This window comes from Haematobia irritans, chromosome 4 (assembly GCF_050003625.1).
Source record: "Haematobia irritans isolate KBUSLIRL chromosome 4, ASM5000362v1, whole genome shotgun sequence".
In the NCBI taxonomy this organism is placed as follows: domain Eukaryota; kingdom Metazoa; phylum Arthropoda; class Insecta; order Diptera; family Muscidae; genus Haematobia; species Haematobia irritans.
In genome coordinates, this window is record NC_134400.1 from 180070132 (window position 1) to 180091997 (window position 21866).

Consider the following 21866-nt stretch of genomic DNA (forward strand, 5'->3'; position numbering starts at 1 on the left):
CCACAGTAGTGGTGAATGGTATAAAAAAGTGAGTTGAAATTTGTGGATGACAGTCTTTCGTAGAAGTTTCTACGCAATCCATGGTGGAGGGTACATAAGATTCGGCCTGGCCGAACTTAAGGCTGTATATACTTGATTTGTTTCAAATAGGTTAAAAACAGAGTAAGAATTCATAAAATGGTACAAATCATTTAAATTTTGTCGAAAAAAATGCTAAATCCAATCTGAAAAAATTGTAAATATTTGAAAATATTTGAGGTCAAACGTTTCGGACAAGCGTTATAATCCATTAAAAATTACAAAAAAGTATAAAAATTATTTATTTGACAAAATATTATAGAATTTTTTAATTTACATCCAAAACATTGAATTCGGCTCACACTTGAAAAAGTGATGCAAATTCAGTGCAACGGCTGTTGAAATGGAGGACTTCCGTCCTATGACAAGCCCATGTTAAATTCATCGCTTCTGCGTCAATTTTGCACCACTTCCGTATCCAAAAAGAAAAATTTCGTTACTTTTTTGGCGACGCTTTTTTTTTTTTGCTGGGTTGATATGTACCAATTTTTGTGTGATTGGGGATCGATTTATCTGAGGGCTCTATATTACTATAGACCGATATGGACTTAGTAGGCACGGTTGTTAACGGCACGGTATACTAGCACAATGTACCAAATTTCAACTTACTCGAATGAAATTTGCTCCTCCAAGAGGCGCCAAAACCAAATCTCGGGATCGGTTTATATGGGGGCTATATATGATTAAGGACTGATATGGACCACTTTTGGCATTGTTGTTAAATATCTTATACTACCACCATGTACCAAATTTCCACCAGATCGGATGAATTTTGCTTCTCCAAAAGGCACCGGAGGTCAAATCTAGGGATCGGTTTAAATGGGGGCTATATATAATTAGGGACTGACATTAACCAGTTCCTGCATGATTGTTGGATACCATATACTAACATCACGTACCAAATTTCAACCGAATCGGATGAATTTTGGTCTTCCAAGAGGCTCCGGAGGTCAAATCTGGTGATCGGTTTATATGGGGGCTATACATAATTATGGACCGATGTAGACCAATTTGTGCATAGTTGTTAGAGACCATATACTTACACCACGTACCAAATTTCAACCGAATCGGAGGAAATTTGCTCATCCATGAGGCTACGGAGGTCAAATCTGGAGATCGGTTTATATGGGGGCTATATAATTATGGACCGATGTGGACCATTTTTTGCATGGTCATTAGAGACCCTATACTTACACCACGTACCAAATTTCAACCGGATCAGATGAAATTTGCTTCTCTTAGATGCTCCGCAAGCCAAATCTGGGAATCGGTTTACATGGGGGCTATATATAATTATGGACCGATGTGGACCAATTCTTGCGTAGTTGTTAGAGACCACACACTTACATTATATACCACATTTCAGCCCGATCGGGTGAAATTTGCTTCTCTTAGAGGCTCCGCAAGCCAAATCTGGGGATCGGTTTATATTGGAGCTATATATACACGCAAAGAAAAAAAAAACGTTTGGAAAACGTGTACCGAAAACGTTTTTCTTTTGTTAGAGTTTTTTGAATTGCTTCGAAAATTTTAAACTTTTATCACCAAAAAAAAAAAAAATTGTTTGTTACAATTTTTTTATTTTTTCAATAGAAAAAGTTATTTTTGAAACAACAACACAGTCCATTTCGTTTATATCAAACACTGTTCTTTTCTGACTTTAGGCCTTTAATAAGACACATTTTACAGTTCAAAATGTAATATAGTACAATGTAATGTTGAACATTTTTTCGGAATCTTCCGAACATATCTGAAATATATGTAAAAAGACAAGTATATACAGCACTAAGTTCGGCCGGGCCGAATCTTAAATACCCACCACCATGAACCAAATATTAGGGTTTCCTTTGAAATTTCAGGAGGGCTTGAGGACTTGAGGACACTTCCCGAAGATAAATTTAAAGATTTCACCTATGAGGACTATATCAGATTCTGGATTTATAAGAACCATTTTTGTTTGAGTTTTAGAGGAATCATTAACATCTCTAGTAAGTGTGCAAGAAAATTATAAAATAACGTCTTGATTTGAAATCTTAAATCTGTAGAAGTAAAATCTGGAAATTTTACATTGAGTTCCAAGCAATTTTCATGATCAGTGCGCCTTCTACACCCTCAAGAAGTGAAGTCGGTCTATACGGAGGCATTACCAAATGGACCGATGAAAACTTAATCCGATACACGTTTTTGTGAGCCTAAAATACCAGAATATTTACAATTTCAGGCAAATCAGACAAAAAACTACGGTTTCTAGAAACCCAAGGAGTTAAATCGGGAGATCGTTCTAATGGGGGCTATACTAAAATATGGACCGATACTCACCGTTTTCGGCACACCTCTTTATGACCCGAAAATACCTCAAGATTTCCAATTTCAGGCAAATAGGATAAGAACTTCGGATTCTAGAAGCCCAAGAAGTAAAATCGGGAAATCGGTCTATATGGGGGCTATACCAAAATATGGACCGATGCTCACAATTTTCGGCACACCTCTTTATGGTCCTAAAATACCTCTAGATTTCAAATTTCAGGCAAATAGGATAAAAACTTCGGATTCTAGAAGCCCAAGAAGTAAAATCGGGAAATCGGTCTATATGGCGGTTATACCAAAACATGGACCGATACTCACAATTTTTGGCACACGTATTTGTGGTCCTACAATACCTCTAGATTTCCAATTTCAGGTAAATTGAATAAAAACTTCGGTTTCTATAAGCCCAAGAAGTAAAATCGGGAGATCGGTCTATATGGGGGCTATACCAAAACATGGACCGATACTCACCATTTTTGGCACACCTTTTTATGGTCATAAAATACCCCTAGATTTCAAATTTCAGGCAAATTGGATAAAAACTACGATATCTATAAGCCCAAGACCCCAAATCGGGAGGTCGGTTTATATGGGGACTATATCAAAACCTGGACCGATATAGCCCATCTTCGAACTTGACCTGCCTGCAGACAAAAGACGAGTTTGTGCAAAATTTCAGCACGATTGCTTCATTATTGAAGACTGTAGCGTGATTACAACAGACAGACAGACGGACAGACGGACATCGTTATATCGTCTTAGAATTTCTCCCTGATCAAGAATATATATACTTTATATAGTCGGAAATCGATATTTCGCTGTGTTACAAACGGAATGACAAACTTATTATACCCCCGTCACCATTCTATGGTGGTGGGTATAAAAAAACATTGTTTTCTTGCTAATTGCATTGTCCCTCACATCCACGAGGATTTCTAGTTCTTAACACCTTTTCAAGGCGTTATTTCGTTTTCTTGACCACTTGCACACGATGTTTATGATTCCTCTAAAACTCAAATATGGTTCTTATAAATCCAGAATCTGATCTAGTCTTCATAGGTAAAATCTTTGAATTTATCTTCGGGAAGTGTACTGGTTGAACTGATCTGCTTGTCACCAAATCCCCCTGAAATTTTCACAGGAAACTATAATATTTGATTCATGGTGGTGGGTATTTAAGATTCGGCCCGGCCGAACTTACTGCTTTATATACTTGTTTTTTTTTTTTTTGAGTTAGTCTTTATGAAATTGTTTTTACATCCTGGAAAAGAATAAACGTTTATCACAAAAAGTATATACTTTTTTTCCAAATGCACTTTCTTACAGCGAAAAGCAAATGAGAAACGAACTTTGTTTGTCTAAAATTTCGTTTGTGAGGAAAGAATTTTTTTGCGTGTAATTATGGACCGACGTAGACCAATTTTTGCATGTTTGTTAGAGATCATATACTAACACCATGTACCAAATTTTAGCCGGATCGGATGAAATATGCTTCTGTTAGAGGCTCCGACAGCCAAATCTGAGGGTTCATTTATATGGGGGCTATACGTAAAAGTGGACCGATATTGGCCATTTGCAATACCAGCCGACCTACATTAATAACAACTACTTGTGCCAAGTTTCAAGTTGATAGCTTGTTTCGTTCGGAAGTTAGCGAGATTTAAACAGACGGACGGACGGACGGACATGCTTAGATCGACTCAGAATTTCACCACGACCCAGAATATATATACTTTATGGGGTCTTAGAGCAATATTTCGATGTGTTACAAACGGAATTACAAAGTTAATATACCCCCCATCCTATGGTGGAGGGTATAAAAAAGCAAAATGTCCTTGATATTGATTTTAGGGTTTCCTTCCTTTTCTTTTAAATGTTAAAGGCATGTGTTTTTCAAAATTTCCCCCAACACTCCTTACGATTGTGGTTGGTTTAGTTTCCTTTCACTATATTAGACTTGCACCCTCATCTTAAAAACTACGTAGTTAATTTTCTTGTGCTATTTTTATTTTACCTGTCCTCCAGTGGCTGGTGCTCCCACAGTATTGGCTATTGTATTCAATACTTCCAGATAAAGTTTTTCCTTTTTCTCTTGCTTCTCTATTGAGTCTTCAGAAATTTTTGGTGTCTCACGTTCTTTGTCTTGCTGCGTTTCAGCTCTTAACTCAGCTGCACGTGTTGCAGACATACGACGATCCTCACGTTTCCATCCGAGTGATGTGAAATTTTCAAAATATGAGCCATCAGTTTCTTGAACACTGAAAATGATGTAAAAGATAAAATTAATAAAGATTTTCAATATAGAATATTCAAGTGTTTACTTGTTGTTGTTGTGGGTTATAGACAAGAAAAAATTGTTCTTGATCAAAGGGGCAAACATTTCCTTGAGGAATTATTCCAACATACAATGTGGCTGTGGATGTGTATTGCAAACCAACTTCAGGTTGTAATCATTTATAAACCGCTCGTCTGACAGCTAACAGATTTACTCCAGTGACAGTTCACTTTATTGTTTTCAAACATACAAAAGCATTTTGATTTATTGGAAACTCAAATAATTTTATTCGTTATGGAATACAAACGTAATCAGATAAGTATAGTGGCAGCCCGTTATTTTCAGGCTTACTCAATGACAAGTAGCCTCATTATTTTAGCCGAATCCAAAGGGCAATTCATTTTGAGAAGCTTTGAAACAAATAGAAATTATGTCAGCTTTACTGAGAGGGTATAATCCACCTCTGAAAACCTTTGTGATCATTGGTCTCAACTGAGATTGAACCTACGACCCAGGTGGACATGCTAACCATTGCACCATGGTAGGTCCATTAAGTGTGTTTTGTATTTGGTTGGAAAACTGCAAGGGGCTATCGTATCTAGTGTAAATCGGGCAAAAGATATATGTGGGAGCTAAATTTAAATGTGAACCGATTTTATCCAAATCTTGCCACTTTATGACACTACCAGTTATATTCATTACGCAAAATTTAAAGGAAACTCTGGCTTTTGGGCCATACAAGAACATATCGGGTGTAAGATATATATGGGAGCTATATTCCACAGTGTGGTGCTAATTACTTTTTTGGAAGTTCTTTGTTTGCTGGGACGTCAATTATTTATGACCACATCGGTGATAAATATATATGGTATATCTATATATAAATCTGAATAATAAATAGCTTTGAGCTTTGAGCTAAAGTTGAGGAGGATCAGATTTAAACTTCGAGCTGGACTTTGCACTACATTTGCCACTCGATCCAAACATAATCTACCTAAATTTGAAGAAAACAATTTTTTTTCTATCGAAAATTTTGTCAAATTTTTTCTATAGAAAGTTCTGTCAACATTTTGTTTCTATAGACAATTTTGTCAAAATTTTATTCCTACAGAAAATTTGATCAAAAATGTAGTTTTATAGAAAATTTTATTCCTATAGAAAATTTGGTCAAAATTTTATTTTGATAGAACATTTTGTAAACATTTTATTTCTATAGAAAATTTATGGAGAGGTATATTTTGCAAAAGCTGCCGATATAACATATCAAGAATTCTACCAATCTCAAAATTAAAGGGTGATACGGTTAAAATTTGGTCAATATAAACTTGACGTATTTCTTTCAATTTTGCATTTAAAAAACCTTAACACCCCTCATTTTGAAGGTGTGTGTGTGTGTAGAATGTTGCTCTTATTTTGATTTTGGAATTCACTCTTCAGTTGTCAAAATGCCTTCCAAGCAAGAAGAGCAGCGTATCAAAATTTTGCTCGCGCATCGCGAAAATCCGAGCTACTCGCACGCAAAGCTGGCAAAATCGCTAAAAGTTGCCAAATCAACCGTTACAAATGTAATTAAAGTGTTTGGGGAACGTTTGTCGACAGCCAGGAAGTCTGGATCGGGAGGAAATCGAAAACCGGAAGCCGCTGAGACGACAAAGAGAGTTGCCGGTAGTTTCAAGCGAAACCCTAACCTCTCTCTCTCCGAGATGCCGCAAACAAGCTGGGTGTATCGTCTACAACCGTGCATCGAGCCAAAAAACGAGCCGGACTATCGACTTACAAGAAGGTAGTGACTCCAAATCGCGATGATAAACAAAATACGACGGCCAAAGCGCGATCCCGGAGGCTGTACACGACGATGCTGACGAAGTTTGACTGCGTGGTAATGGACGACGAAACCTACGTCAAAGCCGACTACAAGCAGCTTCCGGTTTTATACGGCAAAAGGAAGGGGAAAGGTAGCAGATATTTTCAAACACATAAAACTGTCAAAGTTCGCAAAGAAATATCTGGTTTGGCAAGCCATCTGTACCTGTGGCTTGAAAAGCAGCATTTTCATAGCTTCCGGGACTGTCAACCAAGAAATTTAAGTAAAAGAGTGTTTTAATAAACGTCTGCTGCCTTTCCTGAAGAAACACGGTTGTTCCGTACTGTTTTGGCCGGATTTGGCATCTTGCCATTACGGTAAAAAGGCCATGGAGTGGTACGCCGCCAACAACGAGAAGGTGGTTCCCAAGGACAAAAACCCTCCCAACACGCCAGAGCTCCGCCCAATTGAGAAATACTGGGCTATTGTCAAGCGGAACCTAAAGAAGACCAAAAAACTGCTAAGGACGAGCAGCAGTTCGAGGCAAACTGGCTTTCTGCGGCGAAGAAGGTGGACAAGGTGGCTGTACAAAATCTGATGGCAGGTGTCAAGCGTGAGGCCCGGCAATTCGGATTTGGAAAAGCGAAAGTCTAACTGAATATTTTTTCTGAATTTTATACTAATTGAACGTGAAAAAGAAATTTAATTTGATTTTTTAAATAAACGATTTCACCGATTTACACGCATTTTCTCTTGACCAAATTTTGAACGTATCACCCTTTAAATCTACCATTTTTGGTAGAATTCTGCCAAATGTGGCAACCGTGTATACATATACAGACAGAAGGATGGCCAGAGAGATTGGCATTCCTAAATCGACTCGGAATTTAATTCGAAGATGATGGGTATGGTAAACTATGGGTCATGGACTGGTCTTTCCTGTCGTTTTATAAAAATGTACAAGGGTATACAAATGTTCACGAACTAAAATAAAGAATAGATAAATAAAGAAGAAAGAAAAAAAGTCGGCCATAGAAATTTTGGTAAAGTTTTTTCTGAGAGTGCCTCCATAGGCCAGAAATTTTTTTTCAAATCGACGAAATAATAAATTTGTTTATTTCTCTAGATGCACATCAAGGCCGTAGCCAGGATTTTCAGGGGGGGGGGGGGGGTTGGGTTGGGTTCAACTTAAAAAGAAATATTCATATAATCTCATGTGTAGAAAATTGTATTTATGTATAGGTATGTCTACAATATTTATACCCTGCTCCACACTGTGGAACAGGGTATTATAAGTTAGTGCATATGTTTGCAACACCCAGAAGGAGACGAGATAGACACATGGTGTCTTTGGCAAAAATGCTCAGGGTGGGTCCCTGAGTCGATATAGCCATGTCCGTCTGTCCGTGAACACATTTTTGTAATCAAAGTCTAGGTCGCAGTTTTAGTCCAATCGACTTCAAATTTGGCACAAGTAAGTGTTTTGGCTCAGAATAGATCCCTATTGATTTTGGACGAAATCGGTTCAGATTTAGATATAGCTCCCATATATATATTTCGCCCGATATGGACTAATACGGTCCCAGAGGCCAAAGTTTTAGCCTAATTTGCTTAAAATTTTGCACAAGAAGAACAATTAGTACTATAGTCAAGTGTGCCAAATTTTATTGAAATCGGTTTAGATTTAGATATAGCTCCCATATATATCTTTCGCCCGATATGGACTAATACGGTCCCAGAAGCCAGAGTTTTACCCCAATTTGGTTGAAATTTTGCACAGGGAGTAAAATTAGCATTATAGCTATGCGTGCCAAATTTGGTTGAAATCGGTTCAGATTTAGATATAGCTCCCATATGTAGCTTTCGCCCGATTTACACTCATATGACCACAGAGGCCAATTTTTTCCTCCGATTTAGTTGAAATTTTGCACAGGGAGTAGAATTAGCATTGTTGCTATGCGTGCTAAATGTGGTTGAAATCGGTTCAGATTTAGATATAGCTCCCATATATAGCTTTCGCCCGATTTACACTCATATGACCACAGAGGCCAATTTTTTGCTCCGATTTAGTTGAAATTTTGCACAGGGAGTAGAATTAGCATTGTAGCTATGCGTGCCAAATGTGGTTGAAATCGGTTCAGATTTAGATATAGCTCCCATATATAGCTTTCGCCCGATTTACACTCATATGACCACAGAGGCCAATTTTTTGCTCCGATTTAGTTGAAATGTTGCACAGGGAGTTGAATTAGCATTGTAGCTATGCGTGCCAAATTTGGTTGAAATCGGTTTAGATTTAGATATAGCTCCCATATATATGTTTTTCTGATTTCGACAAAAATGGTCAAAATACCAACATTTTGCTTGTAAAATCGCCACTGCTTAGTCGAAAAGTTGTAAAAATGACTCTAATTTTCCTAAACTTCTAATACATATATATCTAGCGACAAGTCATAAATAAAATTTTTTGAAGTTTCCTTTAAATTGCTTCAGATTTAAACGTTTCCCATATTTTTTTACTAACATTGTGTTCCACCCCAGTGCATTAGCCGACTTAAATTTTGAGTCTATAGATTTTGTAGAAGTCTATCAAATTCTGTCCAGATCGAGTGATATTTAAATGTATGTATTTGGGACAAACCTTTATATATAGCCCCCAACACATTTGACGGATGTGATATGGTATCGAAAATTTAGATTTACAAAGTGGTGCAGGGTATAATATAGTCGGCCCCGCCCGACTTTAGACTTTCTTACTTGTTTTATAATATTAACTTGAGCCGACGGGCTTTTTGGGCAGCGAATAAATCAATGACTTCTTTAGTCGGCACATGTATTCGGCGATGAACCGAAATTAATGTCAATCCATTGAGTCTACTCTCGCTAGTCGAATTTCTAAGATACGTCTTTAATCTCTTCATTGTTGAAAATGAACGTTCGGATGAGCAGGGATGGAAAATGCAGTACTATAGTACTTTTTTCAATACTTTTTCACCCCGGTCAGTACCGTAGTACCCCCGCGAAGGATTTAGTACCTTTTGTGTAGACATTTTTGAGTCGATATCAGATTTATGGTACAATGGCTTTGACAAAATATTTGCTAATAGTCTTTTACAAATATGGCAAAACAGACATGTTCATGTGGGAAGAAAATCTCGATTTTGTAAAAGACATAGTCAAAAACAGGATTTTATTGAACTTCAAGAATGTTTTAGTCGAAAAAAGAATGCGATTCTATATTATCGATTTTTTGTTTCGGTAGAAAATGTTGTCAAAATTTTATTTTTATAGAAAATTTTGTCAAAATTTTATTTCAATTGAAAATTTTTTAAAAATTTTATTTCTATAGGAAATTTTTGCAAAATTTTATTTCCATAGAAAAAAATTTGCAAAATTTTATTTCTATAGAAAATTTTTGCAAAATTTTATTTATATAGAAAATTTTGTCAAAATTTTATTTTCTTTAAAATTCAGTCTCTTGACAATAAACTTCCAGTGAAATTTTTGTTGAAATTTAGTAAAAAGTACCTTTCCGCTCAAAAAATACCTTTTTTGTACTTTCTTAAAAATTGTATTTTCCATCCCTGAGTAACTAACAAAGTGACCAAAATTTTTAAAAGAATGTGCACGTTTGGAAATATCTCTTTATTGCACTCTCCAAGTGCTTCCATCGCTGAATTAGGCAGGTTCTTTTCGCAGTTTTGCGCCATTTCATTTACACATGTGTGTTTGGCTGTTTCGTTGTTGTTGCTATGGCCAAACAAAGCGAGTCATATTCACAAAAAGAACAACAAACACACATAAAAAGCAGAAAGACATTTTCCAAAAATTAAATTTGTGGTGCGAGAACAAAAACAATTTGTTTTTTTTTCGACCGTCGTTTGACGGGCTTTTCAACTAGTATTCTATGATTTGTGCAAGTTTTATAGGTAAACGTTTTTCAAAATAAAACCTTAAGCTTTTCTTCAACATCTTCGATAAGATTTTTCTATGCGGCTAAAAATATATATTTATTTATATAAAAATATTCATTCATTTCGGGGGGGGGGTTGATCCCCCTCATCCCCCCCCTGAATACGGCCATGATGCCCATTAAGCAAAAGGAAATGGCTTATGAAATTCCATAGATTTTCATCATAAGAATCAATTAAAAAATATTTTCTCACAAAACATTCGCATAATTTCAATTGATAAAATTTCATGTCTTCTTAACCTGTAAATCGAATACTTACCCAGAATTTGATCGTGGATCCACTTCCGGCCATGATAATCTTCTCTTACAGAAAGCCAAGGGGGCTCGGGGTTCTGGTTGTTGTGAAGGTGCATTGCGATGACGAAATGATCCGGTACGAGGTGTTGCTAAGCACTCCAGAGCCCTCGATTGACGACGTGAACTAACAGGGGTATTTGAGGCAGACGTAGAGCCAACAGCAGAGGTTGTACTTGTACTCATAGCCGCTGTAACACCAGGTGTGGGCACAACTTTGGGATAACCTAAAAGAAAAGTAACGACAATAAAAAACAAACTTAAATCAGCAACATTTTCACATGATTTTTTCTTAGGAATATCACAATATCTTTTTATACCCTCCACCATAGGATGGGGGTATATTAACCTTGTCATTCCGTTTGTAACACATCGAAATATTGTTCTAAGACCCCATAAAGTATATAAACAAATACACAAATAGGTGTAAGAATTTTTTTTTTAAACAAGGCTTTGATTTTTCTATTTTATGTTTTTTTATTGAATATTTCGGAATTATTTATAAAGTAGACATATGTCTTGTATTTAAAAATTAGTTTAGAATTCAGATAGGACTAAATAATAACTTAAAAAAATTAAATTCAAAAAAATCATCGAATTTTATGTGGACAGTAAAATAGATGTATATGAAAAAATATGAAAATACAAGAATTTGTACATTAAAGTTAGTGTTTGCACTAAGCATAAAACTAGGTCGCTAATATCCTGTATATTCAACGGGATTTTTAAGGACTGCTTCAATTCTCTTAGACATGGATAAAATTAACTTATGGCATATCTCGACCTGTATATTATACTTTTTGAATATATTCCCACAATTGTTTTTGTACCTGCAGGGAAGCTTGGAGAAATCTCTCTTGAGTTCGCCCCAAAGGTGTTCAATGAGGTCGGTGGCCTGACTTGACCACTCAACAACGTTCGATTTATGACCCCGAAACCATTCACTCACCAACTTTGATTAGTGTTTCGGGTCTTTATCTCCAAACAAGAGGCATATTTTCCTCAGCTTTGTCATTCCGTTTGTAACACATAGAAATATTGCTCCAAGACCCCATAAAGTATATATATTCTGGGTCGTGGTGAAATTTTGAGTCGATCTGAGCCTGTCCGTCCGTCCGTCTATTGAAATCACGCTAACTTCCGAACGAAACAAGCTATCGACTTGAAACTTGGCACAAGTAGTTGTTATTGATGTAGGTCGGTATTGCAAATGGGCCATATCGGTCCACTTTTACGTATAGCTCCCATATAAACGGACCATCAGATTTGGCTTGCAAATCCTCTAAGAGAAGCAAATTTCATCCGATCCGGCTGAAAGTTAGTATATGGTGTTAGTATATGGTCTCTAACTACCATGCAAAAAGTGGTCCATATCGGTCAATAATTATATATAGCTCCCATATAAACCGATCCCCAGATTTGGCTTGCGGAGCCTCTAAGAGAAGCAAATTTCATCCGATCCGGCTGAAATTTGGTACATGGTGTTAGTATATGGTCTCTAAGGACCATGCAAAAATTGTTCCACATCGGTGCATAATTATATATAGCCCCCATATAAACCGATCACCAGATTTGACCTCCGGAGCCCCTTTGAAGAGCAAAATTCATCCGATCCTGCTGAAATTTGGTACGTGATGTTATTATATCGTATCCAACAACCATGCAGGAATTAGTTCATATCAGTCCATAATTATATATAGCCCCCATATAAACCGATCCCCCGATTAGACCTCCGGTGCCTTTTGGAGAAGCAAAATTCATCCGATCTGGTTGAAATTTGGTACGTGGTGGCAGTGTATGATATTTAACAACCAAGCCAAAAGTGGTCCATATCAGTCCATAATCGTATATAGCCCCCATATAAACCGATCCCGAGATTCAGGTTTTGGAGCCTCTTGGCAGAGCAAATTTCATCCGAATCAGTTGAAATTTGGTACATTGTGCTAGTATATGGCCGTTAACAACCATGCCTAACAAGGTCCATATCGGTCTATAGTTATATATAGCTCTCAGATAAATCGATCCCGAATCGAACAAAAATTGGTCCATATCAAGTTCATTATTGTATATAGCCCCCACATAAGCGACCTCTATATTTCAATTCTGGCTCCCTACGTACCGTGCAATAGTCCATATCGATTCGTAATTATTTGTAGACTTACTTACACATACCTTTTTTGTCTAAAATATACCACAACTCACAATTTAGAAAACGATTTAAGATACCACAACCCAAGTAATTCGATTGTGGATGACAGTCTTTCGTAGAAGCTTCTACGCAATCCATGGTGGAGGGAACATAAGATTCGGCCTGGCCGAACTTACGGCCATATATACCCGATCTGGTTGAAATTTGTTACGTCGTGTTAGTATATAGTATCTAACAATCATGCAAAAACTGTTTCTTATCGGTCCATAATTATATATAAACACCTTTTCAACCGATCCCCAGATTTGAGCTCCGGATCCTCTTGGAGTAGCAAAATTCATCCGATCCGGCTGAAATTTGGTACATTGCGCTAGTAACAACCATGCCAAAATTGGTCCATATCGTTCTATAGTTATATATAGCCGATCCCGAATCACACAAAAATTTGTCCATATCCGTTCATAATCATGGTTGTCGCTCGAACCAAAAATAATGTACCAACATTTTATTTCTATAGAAAATTTTGTCAAAATTTTATTACTATAGAAAATTTTGTCAAAATTTTATTTCTATAGAAAATTTTGTTAAAATTTTTTTTCTATCAAAAATTTCTATCAAAATTTTATTTCTATCAAAAATTTCTATCAAAATTGTATTTCTATCGAAAATATTGTAAAAATTTTATTTCTATAGAAAATTTTGTCAAAATTTTATTTCTATAGAAAATTTTGTCAAAATTTAATTCTATAGAAAATTTTGTCAAAATTTTATTTCTATAGAAAATTTTGTTCAATTGAATTATATACGTATATAATCGGCCTTTTTTGTTTAATATATACCCCGTATGGACTAACTTACAATTTAGAAGACGGTGTCAAGAAGTTTTAAGACACCTTAACATCGACAAGTGTTACCGCAAGCCATGTAATTCGATTGTGGATGACAGTCTTTAGTAGAATTTTCTACGCAATCCATGGTGGAGGGTACATAAGATTCGGCCTGACCGAACTTACGGCCGTATATACTTGTTATCATTTGAGACATTGTCAATTCCCAGATTGCCTTATACACCAAAAAACTTTTTTCTACCATCTGTTGTAGGTCTTCAATATGGATGGATTGGGAACATCACATTCTCTTCATGAATAAATCGTCAGTTTAATAGATTTTATCCTTTCAAATTTCTTTGTTGTAAATTTGGCTTCAATTAGACAAAGAAATATTCTGATAACTTCCTTACATAAATGATTTCTCTTGAGCATTATACGATATTTTTGTTTTTGTTTTTGTTTTTTTTTTTTTTTGTTATATTTTAGGCAACATGGTCATTATTCATAAAGTGTAGTCTGGTTTTGTGCTGAACAGGTCTTTGTTAGAAGGAACAAAAAGTTTTTTAATTAAAAATTCATGATTAACCCTTGAGAGTTTTTTTCCGCTGTTGTTGTTTGGTATATATGGGGAATGAAAATTTAGGTACACTAATGAAGATATCAATTTAAAAAAGATATTATTTAATTTAAATGGTGTAATGCAACAAAATAAAATGTTTTATTTTTTTTTTAGTTTTTTTGTTCAACAGCAAACAATTTCGGAAAAAGATTAGGCAGTCCGTAATTTTTGGCTAACTTAGACCATTCAGGCCATTGTGATACCACAGACGATGCATTTCTGTCTTATCAATGCATGCTGCTCGATTCTATGTTTAGCTGTATGACAAGGGACCTCCCTCTTACAGCAGTGTCCGAACCGTGTTTCACGGGACAATTTTGTTTCCTTTTTATTTATAATATTTATAACCATAATATTAAATCATGAATATAAATAATGACAGAAGGTAGGGTACTAACTACAAAGGTTTTCGACCAATGTTTCCTTTATGGTTCTTCTTGGGAGCATACACGGATGAAAAAGACTGTTTTTCATATGTTTGGCTATAAACATTATATGTTTGGAACACAAATTTTTAAACACAATATTTTTGAGTGCAAGCATATAATGTTCATAAACTAGCATAACATGTTTGGGACATATATGTTAATATGTTAGAACATATTATGTTTGGGACATAAAATGTTTGTAAATATAATATGCTTGGATGCAAACATATATTCATTTAGAAATAGCCTACAAACATATATGTGTTTAGTAGCTTGGAGCGCTATTTAACAGGGAGCGATATTGAATTAAGTTGGTGGTTGTTGCTTGTTATTACAAAATTAACATTTTATTTTTCCTTGGGCAATTGATCAGCTACTTCTTTGATCCTTACAAACTGTGTGGTCCGCTGTTCGAATCTCCGTCCGGCAAAAGGTAAAATTAAAATAAAAAAATCATACAATTGAATAATTTCTTCTACAATGTTTGTATTACAGAAAAATGTGCTAAGAACTAAAAAATCTCGTGGAAGTGAGAAAGATGTCGGGGAATATACAATTGGGCAGAAACAAAAAATTTTGAGCATTCAGGTCGAAAACCTATGTTGTTAGCACCTATATTACCTGTTTATTTTCATAATTCATTATGATTGTAAATATATAAATAAATAAATAAAATTTTGAGCACAATATTGTTTGGGAGAATTTTTTTTAAGCATATAATATTTTTGGGTGCAAAATGCTTCCAAACATATTATATGGTCACATAATAACGTATTGTTTTTTGGAAGACAACATTATTGAATTTGGATGCAAAAATACAAAATGTTTGGAACTTAGACTACCCAAACATATATTGTTTAGACCAATATGCTTTCAAACATATTATATATTGGAAGAGATCAAACATATAAATGTTTGGGCAATACCCAAAAATATATATGCTTGAAGCAAAATATGTTTGGGAGTATATGTTACAGAAGCGATTTTTTGTGAGCGTGTAGGGCTTCTACAAGAATCACGTATCTGCTTTTATCGATGCATATAATTTTAATATCATTAAGGTCTGGCTTCTCAATGTCTTGTTATTATTTATCCTCTCGATAAAACAGCTGATCACATACATAATTTTTACTAACTGGTAGTCTATCCTCCGGTTAAGTATTAATCGGAGGATAAGAAACTGATCATTCGTGTTTTATTTATTCCTAATAATTCGCTTTGGATGGTTCTGCGCCATATGTTTCTGATCTTCGCCATCCTTGGGGATGCCATTCTAGGGCCAATCTAGTGATGCTGTTTGCCGGTTTTCGTAATGCGTAACAAATCCACCTTCTAGCGATTTGACTTGACCTTTCTTATGGAGATCTACATATGTTATTAAATTGCGTCAGAATATAGTGCGAAGGCATTTATTGACAAAAGTTTGAAGTTTATGGGCTGAGTTTTTTGATATGAGTCAAATTTCTCTTCCATATAGAAGTATTGACTTCACACACAAGCTGAAATCTTTATTTTTGTCTTCAGCCATAGTTTTTTTTTTGGGGGGGGGGGGGACCCACCGTGGTGCAATGGGTAGCATGCCCGCTTTGCATACACAAGGTCGTGGGTTCGATTCCGTGGTGCAATGGTTAGCATGCCCGCCTTGCATGCACAAGGTCGTGGGTTCGATTCCTGCTTCGACCGAACACCAAAATTTTTTAGCGGTGGATTATCCCACCTCAGTAATGCTGGCGACATTTCTGTCACCATCAAAGTAACATTTTGCTCTTCAAACATGTTTGAGGTGATCATATTCCTTCTCTGGGTGTGGGATTCAACAAAAATCGGTTCAGATTTAGCTATAGCTCCCATATATATATGTATCGCCCGATTTTCAGAAATTTTGCCATAAAACCCTTATTTATCAACCGATCTTACTCAAATTTGGCTTACTATAATGTTCTATAGTACTGACTATATGTGCAAAATATCATCCAAACCGGTTCAGATTTATCTCTCCTATATTTGTAGCGCCCAATTTTCAAAAATTTGTCCCTTATAACCACATTTTTGACCGTAGTGGCCTCATTTCTAAATCGATTTTACTCAAATTTAGCAAAATGTAATCTCCTGTTATATCAACAAAACCTGCAAAATATAATCCAAATCGGTTCAGATTTAGATATAGCTCCCATATATATGTATCGCCCGTTTTTGAAAAAATTACCCCTTACAAATTTATTTCTGACCATAAAGGGTGATACGGTCAAAATTTGGTCAAGGGAAAACGCGTGTCAATCGGTGAAATCGTTTATTTAAAAAGTCAAATTAAATTTTTTTTCAAGTTCAATTAGTATAAAATTCAGGAAAAATATTCAGTTAGGCTTTCGCTTTTCCAAATCCGAATTGCCAGGCCTCACGCTTGACACCTGCCATCAGATTTTGTACAGCCATCTTGTCCACCTTCTTCGCCGCAGAAAGCCAGTTTGCCTTTGCTGCTCGTCCTTAGCAGTTTTTTGGTTTTCTTTAGATTCCGCTTGACAATAGCCCAGTATTTCTCAATTGGGCGGAGCTCTGGCGTGTTGGGAGGGTTCTTGTCCTTGGAACCACCTGCACGTTGTTGGCGGCGTACAACTCCATGGCATTTTTACCGTAATGGCAAGATGCCAAATCCGGCCAAAACAATACGGAACAACCGTGTTTCTTCAGGAAAGGCAGCAGACGTTTATTCAAACACTCTTTCACGTAAATTTCTTGGTTGACAGTCCCGGAAGCTATGAAAATGCTGCTTTTCAAGCCACAGGTACAGATGGCTTGCCAAACCAGATATTTCTTTGCGAGCTTTGACAGTTTTATGTGCTTGAAAATATCTGGTACCTTTCCCCTTCGTTTTGCCGTATAAAACTCCTGTCCCGGAAGCTGCTTGTAGTCGGCTTTGACTTAGGTTTCGTCGTCCATTACCACGCAGTCAAACTTCGTCGGCATCGTCGTGTACAGCCTCCGGGATCGCGCTTTGGCCGTCGTATTTTGTTTATCATCGCGATTTGGAGTCACTACCTTCTTGTAAGTCGATAGTCCGGCTCGTTTTTTGGCTCGATGCACGGTTGTAGACGATACACCCAGCTTATTTGCGGCATCTCGGAGAGAGAGGTTAGGGTTTGGCTTGAAACTACCGGCAACTCTCTTTGTCGTCTCAGCGGCTTCCGGTTTTCGATTTCCCCCCGATCCAGACTTCCTGGCTGTCGACAAACGTTCCCCAAACACTTTAATTACATTTGTAACGGTTGATTTGGCAACTTTTAGCGATTTTGCCAGCTTTGCGTGCGAGTAGCTCGGATTTTCGCGATACGCGAGCAAAATTTTGATACGCTGCTCTTCTTGCTTGGACGGCATTTTGACAACAGAAGAGTGAATTCCAAAATCAAAATAGGAGCAACATTCTACACACACACACCTTCAAAATGAGGGGTGTTCAGGTTTTTTAAATGCATAATTGAAAGAAATACGTCATGTTTATATTGACCAAATTTATCACCCTTTAATAGCCTTATTTAGTACCCGATCTTACTCTAATTTAGCACAAGGCAACTTTCTGTGGTATCAACCAAATCTGGGAGATATCATCGAAATCGGTTCAGATTTAGATATAGCTCCCATATATATGCATCGATCGATTTTCCCAAATTTGGCCATAATACTCTTATTTATTAACCAATGTTGCTCAAATTTCAAATGTACACGTATGAGCTGATCGTATTTAGACTTACATGTAGCTCTATTATCCTATTTTCAGAAATTTGGCTTTATTACCCACACTAATTGAGCGATTTCATCTTTTTTTAATAATGGACTCAATATTAGTGGCATACTAACTCTGTAGGTTCAGAATCAACTATAGCTCCTAATATCAGACATTTCTGTTCAGATTGTGATAAAACTCCCATGTACCCCTTAATGTTCTTAAATGTGGAAATGCGGTTTTTCCCCAAACCTATACCATTGATACCCCACAAACAATGTTTACTAATTCAGTAGGGGTGGTTTAGGGTATGATATGGTCGGCCCCGCCCGACTATCTGCTTTACTCACTTGATTGGAATAAATCTCTCATCTGTCAGACGAGCGATATAGAATTGATAGTAACGTAAAGATCTTAGATATTAATCACCCTGCATATACTTTGTATTGTCGGGAATTGATATTTCGGTGGTGGGTATAAAAAACGAAAAACTAAAAATGTGAACAAATGTGCAATTAATTCTAGTCTATTGACTTCCATACACTTACCCAATAAAGGATTTGTAGCATTTGGATTGCCAATTACCACCCCACCACTGGGATAGTTGCCCATATTACCCTGTCCAGGTCCAGAGGCCACTGTTGGTGCAACAACATTGAAGATATTACTCGCTGCATTACCCGACCCCATGGTCGTCTGTAGATTTGGAGTGGGCAAAGGTGGCCCGGTGACCGTTTGATTTTGTGATTGGACACCATGAGGTTGATTTTCATTAGCATCTTGTTTTGAGAGGGAAAAACGACGATTTCCTAGACCAAGGCTACTAATGCCACTGGTGACATACTGCTGCATGGAACTTAGAAAGCTCATATTGACATTAATTTTCTTTTTTGTGGTTTCCAGACTGATGGTCTCTGGTGATGATGACAATGAAACCCTACAACGTATAGGGATATATAGAATGATTTGCTATTCTATGTTAAAATGAGGTCAGCCAAAGCCTGGTGACTTAGCATCACCAAAGGTGTAACCGGATATGGCGATTAACGCATTTGTTGTGGTTGTGAATTGACATCGATATTGACTTTGTGTGTGTGTGTGTGCGACTGTGCACAGGCTAAGTTGTTATGTCATGCAGAGCCTTAGTAAGTACATTTACTGAGTGCATATGAGAGACAGAAAGAGAGAGTGGAGTATAAACATCTAAGTTCTTTCTCTTTTCTTCAAAGTTATAATTGCTCTCTTTCTCGGAATTACATAGCCTTTTATGTTCTCGCGCATTTATAGCATCTTTGAATTAAGCCTTTTGAACATGTTTTTGTTTTTTACTTCAGTTTATTCTTTGAGTGTGAGTGTAAGGAAATGCCATGCCTTTGGACTTTTTACTTTTGTTTGTTGTTGGTATTACTGCTTGTTTCCGATAATTACATAGGTTTTGTTACATTCGCAACAACACATTAACATTGATTTACAGAATTTTCTCTAGGCTTTTTTCTTTTCAATTTAATTAAAATTCAATTGATATTGATCCACAATTTGCCATTTCTGTGCGTCTATTCGTTTAGGCCTATTTGTTAATGTTGTCTCAATTGCATTTGTCGTCATCGATTGCGATTTCCAATGAATTTCACCGTCGATAAGAGAACGACGCTGTTGATGCGTGAATGATGGTGACACTTCTCTTCTACTTTGCTATGTGGGTGTTGATGGATGAATTGTGAAGTGATTTTCTTATTTGAACGCATGAATTGTGACAATAATTGGCCTTTATACAATTGTCATTGGAAAAAACTTTGATGTAATTGAATTCCTGGGAATTTTCATTTAAAGTCATTGAATGAAGGGATCCTGTAAGACAAGAGAAAAATAAATAAACAACTTGATTATTATTTCGAAGAAAAAAAAAGGTATGCGTAATTTGATTAAAACCAGAAACAAAGAGGGAACAAGTACACTCAACAAAAAAAAAAAAAAACAAAAATTTTATCCAAAGATTTTGACTTTTCCTTAAGGATTTTGTTATATAAAGTAAAGTAAAGACTTTTTTTAGGACCCAATCTAGCTTTAAATCTAGGATCGACAAAATTGAATTTAGGATACTGATCTCATTTTCATTCTCTTTTTCCGATATACTAATAAGGCTGTTCACGTATTTATTCCAGTAGGCAGATTTTTTTTTTGTCGATCGAAGGTGTAATATACGAACATAATTCAGATTTAAACTAACGCTAAATGTAACTTATTTTTATTGGAAAAAATTTATTTGCTTGTAGTTAAATTTTATTATTTTTATCGAAATTTTCCACAGCTTAATGAAATCTTACTTTTTATACCCTTCACCACTACTGTAGTACAGGGTATAATAAGTTTGTGCATTTGTATGTAACGCCAAGAAGGAAAAGTTTGAGACCCATCGTTTAGTATACCGATCATCTTAGAATTAAATTCTGAGTCGATTTAGCGATGTCCGTCTGTCTGTATATGTAATTTTGTGTGCAAAGTACAGCTCCAGCTCGCACTTTAAATCCGATCGTCCTCAAATTTGGCATAGAGTCGTTTTTTGGAACAAAGACAATCGCTATTGATTATGGAAAAAAAATCGGTTCAGATTTAAATATAGCTACCATATATATATTTATCCCCGATCTGGTCATAATTGGCGTGCTTATCAACCGATGTTCTTCAAATTCAGTACATCCGAATATTTTATGAGTCTCGAAAGTCTCGCAAAATATCAGCTAAATCGGTTCAGATTTAGATATAGCTCCCATATATATCTTTCGTCCGACTTAGACTCATATGACCACAGATACCAAAGTTTACTACCGATTTTCGTGAAATTTTGCATAAAGAGTAGAATTGACATTCTACCAATGTTTGGTAAATTTGATTGAAATCCGTTCAGATTTAGATACAGCTCCCAAATATATATTTCCCCCGATATGGACTAATACTCTGGGAAGCCAGAGTTTTACCCCAATTTGGTTGAAATTTTGCACTAGGAGTACAATTAGAAGTGTAGTAAAGTGTGCCAAATTTTATTGAAACCGGTTCAGATTTAGATATAGCTCCCATAAATATCGTTCGCCCGATTTCCACTCATATGACCACAGTGGCCAATCTTTTACTCCGATTTAATTGAAATTCTTGTTCTCAGACCTCAAAAGGATGCTCGCAGGGAAAAAATTTGGCTGCAATGAAGAGGTGATCGCCGAAACTGAGGCCTATTTTGAGGCAAAACCGAAGGAGTACTACCAAAATGGTATCAAAAAATTGGAAGGTCGTTATAGTCGTTGTATCGCTCTTGAAGGGAACTATGTTGAATAATAAAAACGAATTTTGACAAAAAAATGTGTTTTTCTTTATTAGACCGGGGACTTATCAGCCAACC

At 36.2% G+C, this 21866-nt stretch overlaps 1 protein-coding gene across 1 annotated transcript in view; it reads right to left on the reverse strand.

Moving 5' to 3' along the window:
* unc-13-4A (BAI1 associated protein 3) overlaps positions 1-20313 on the reverse strand; it is a 111000-nt gene extending 90687 nt beyond the window's left edge. Inside the window, exons 1-3 of the mRNA XM_075305113.1 lie at positions 19024-20313; positions 10697-10958; positions 4400-4643 (exon numbers count right to left, since the gene is read on the reverse strand). Of these exons, the coding sequence (XP_075161228.1) occupies positions 4400-4643; positions 10697-10958; positions 19024-19345 (828 nt within the window). The 5' untranslated portion in view covers positions 19346-20313. The remainder of the gene's footprint in view (positions 1-4399; positions 4644-10696; positions 10959-19023) is intronic.
* Positions 20314-21866: the final 1553 nt, after the last annotated feature.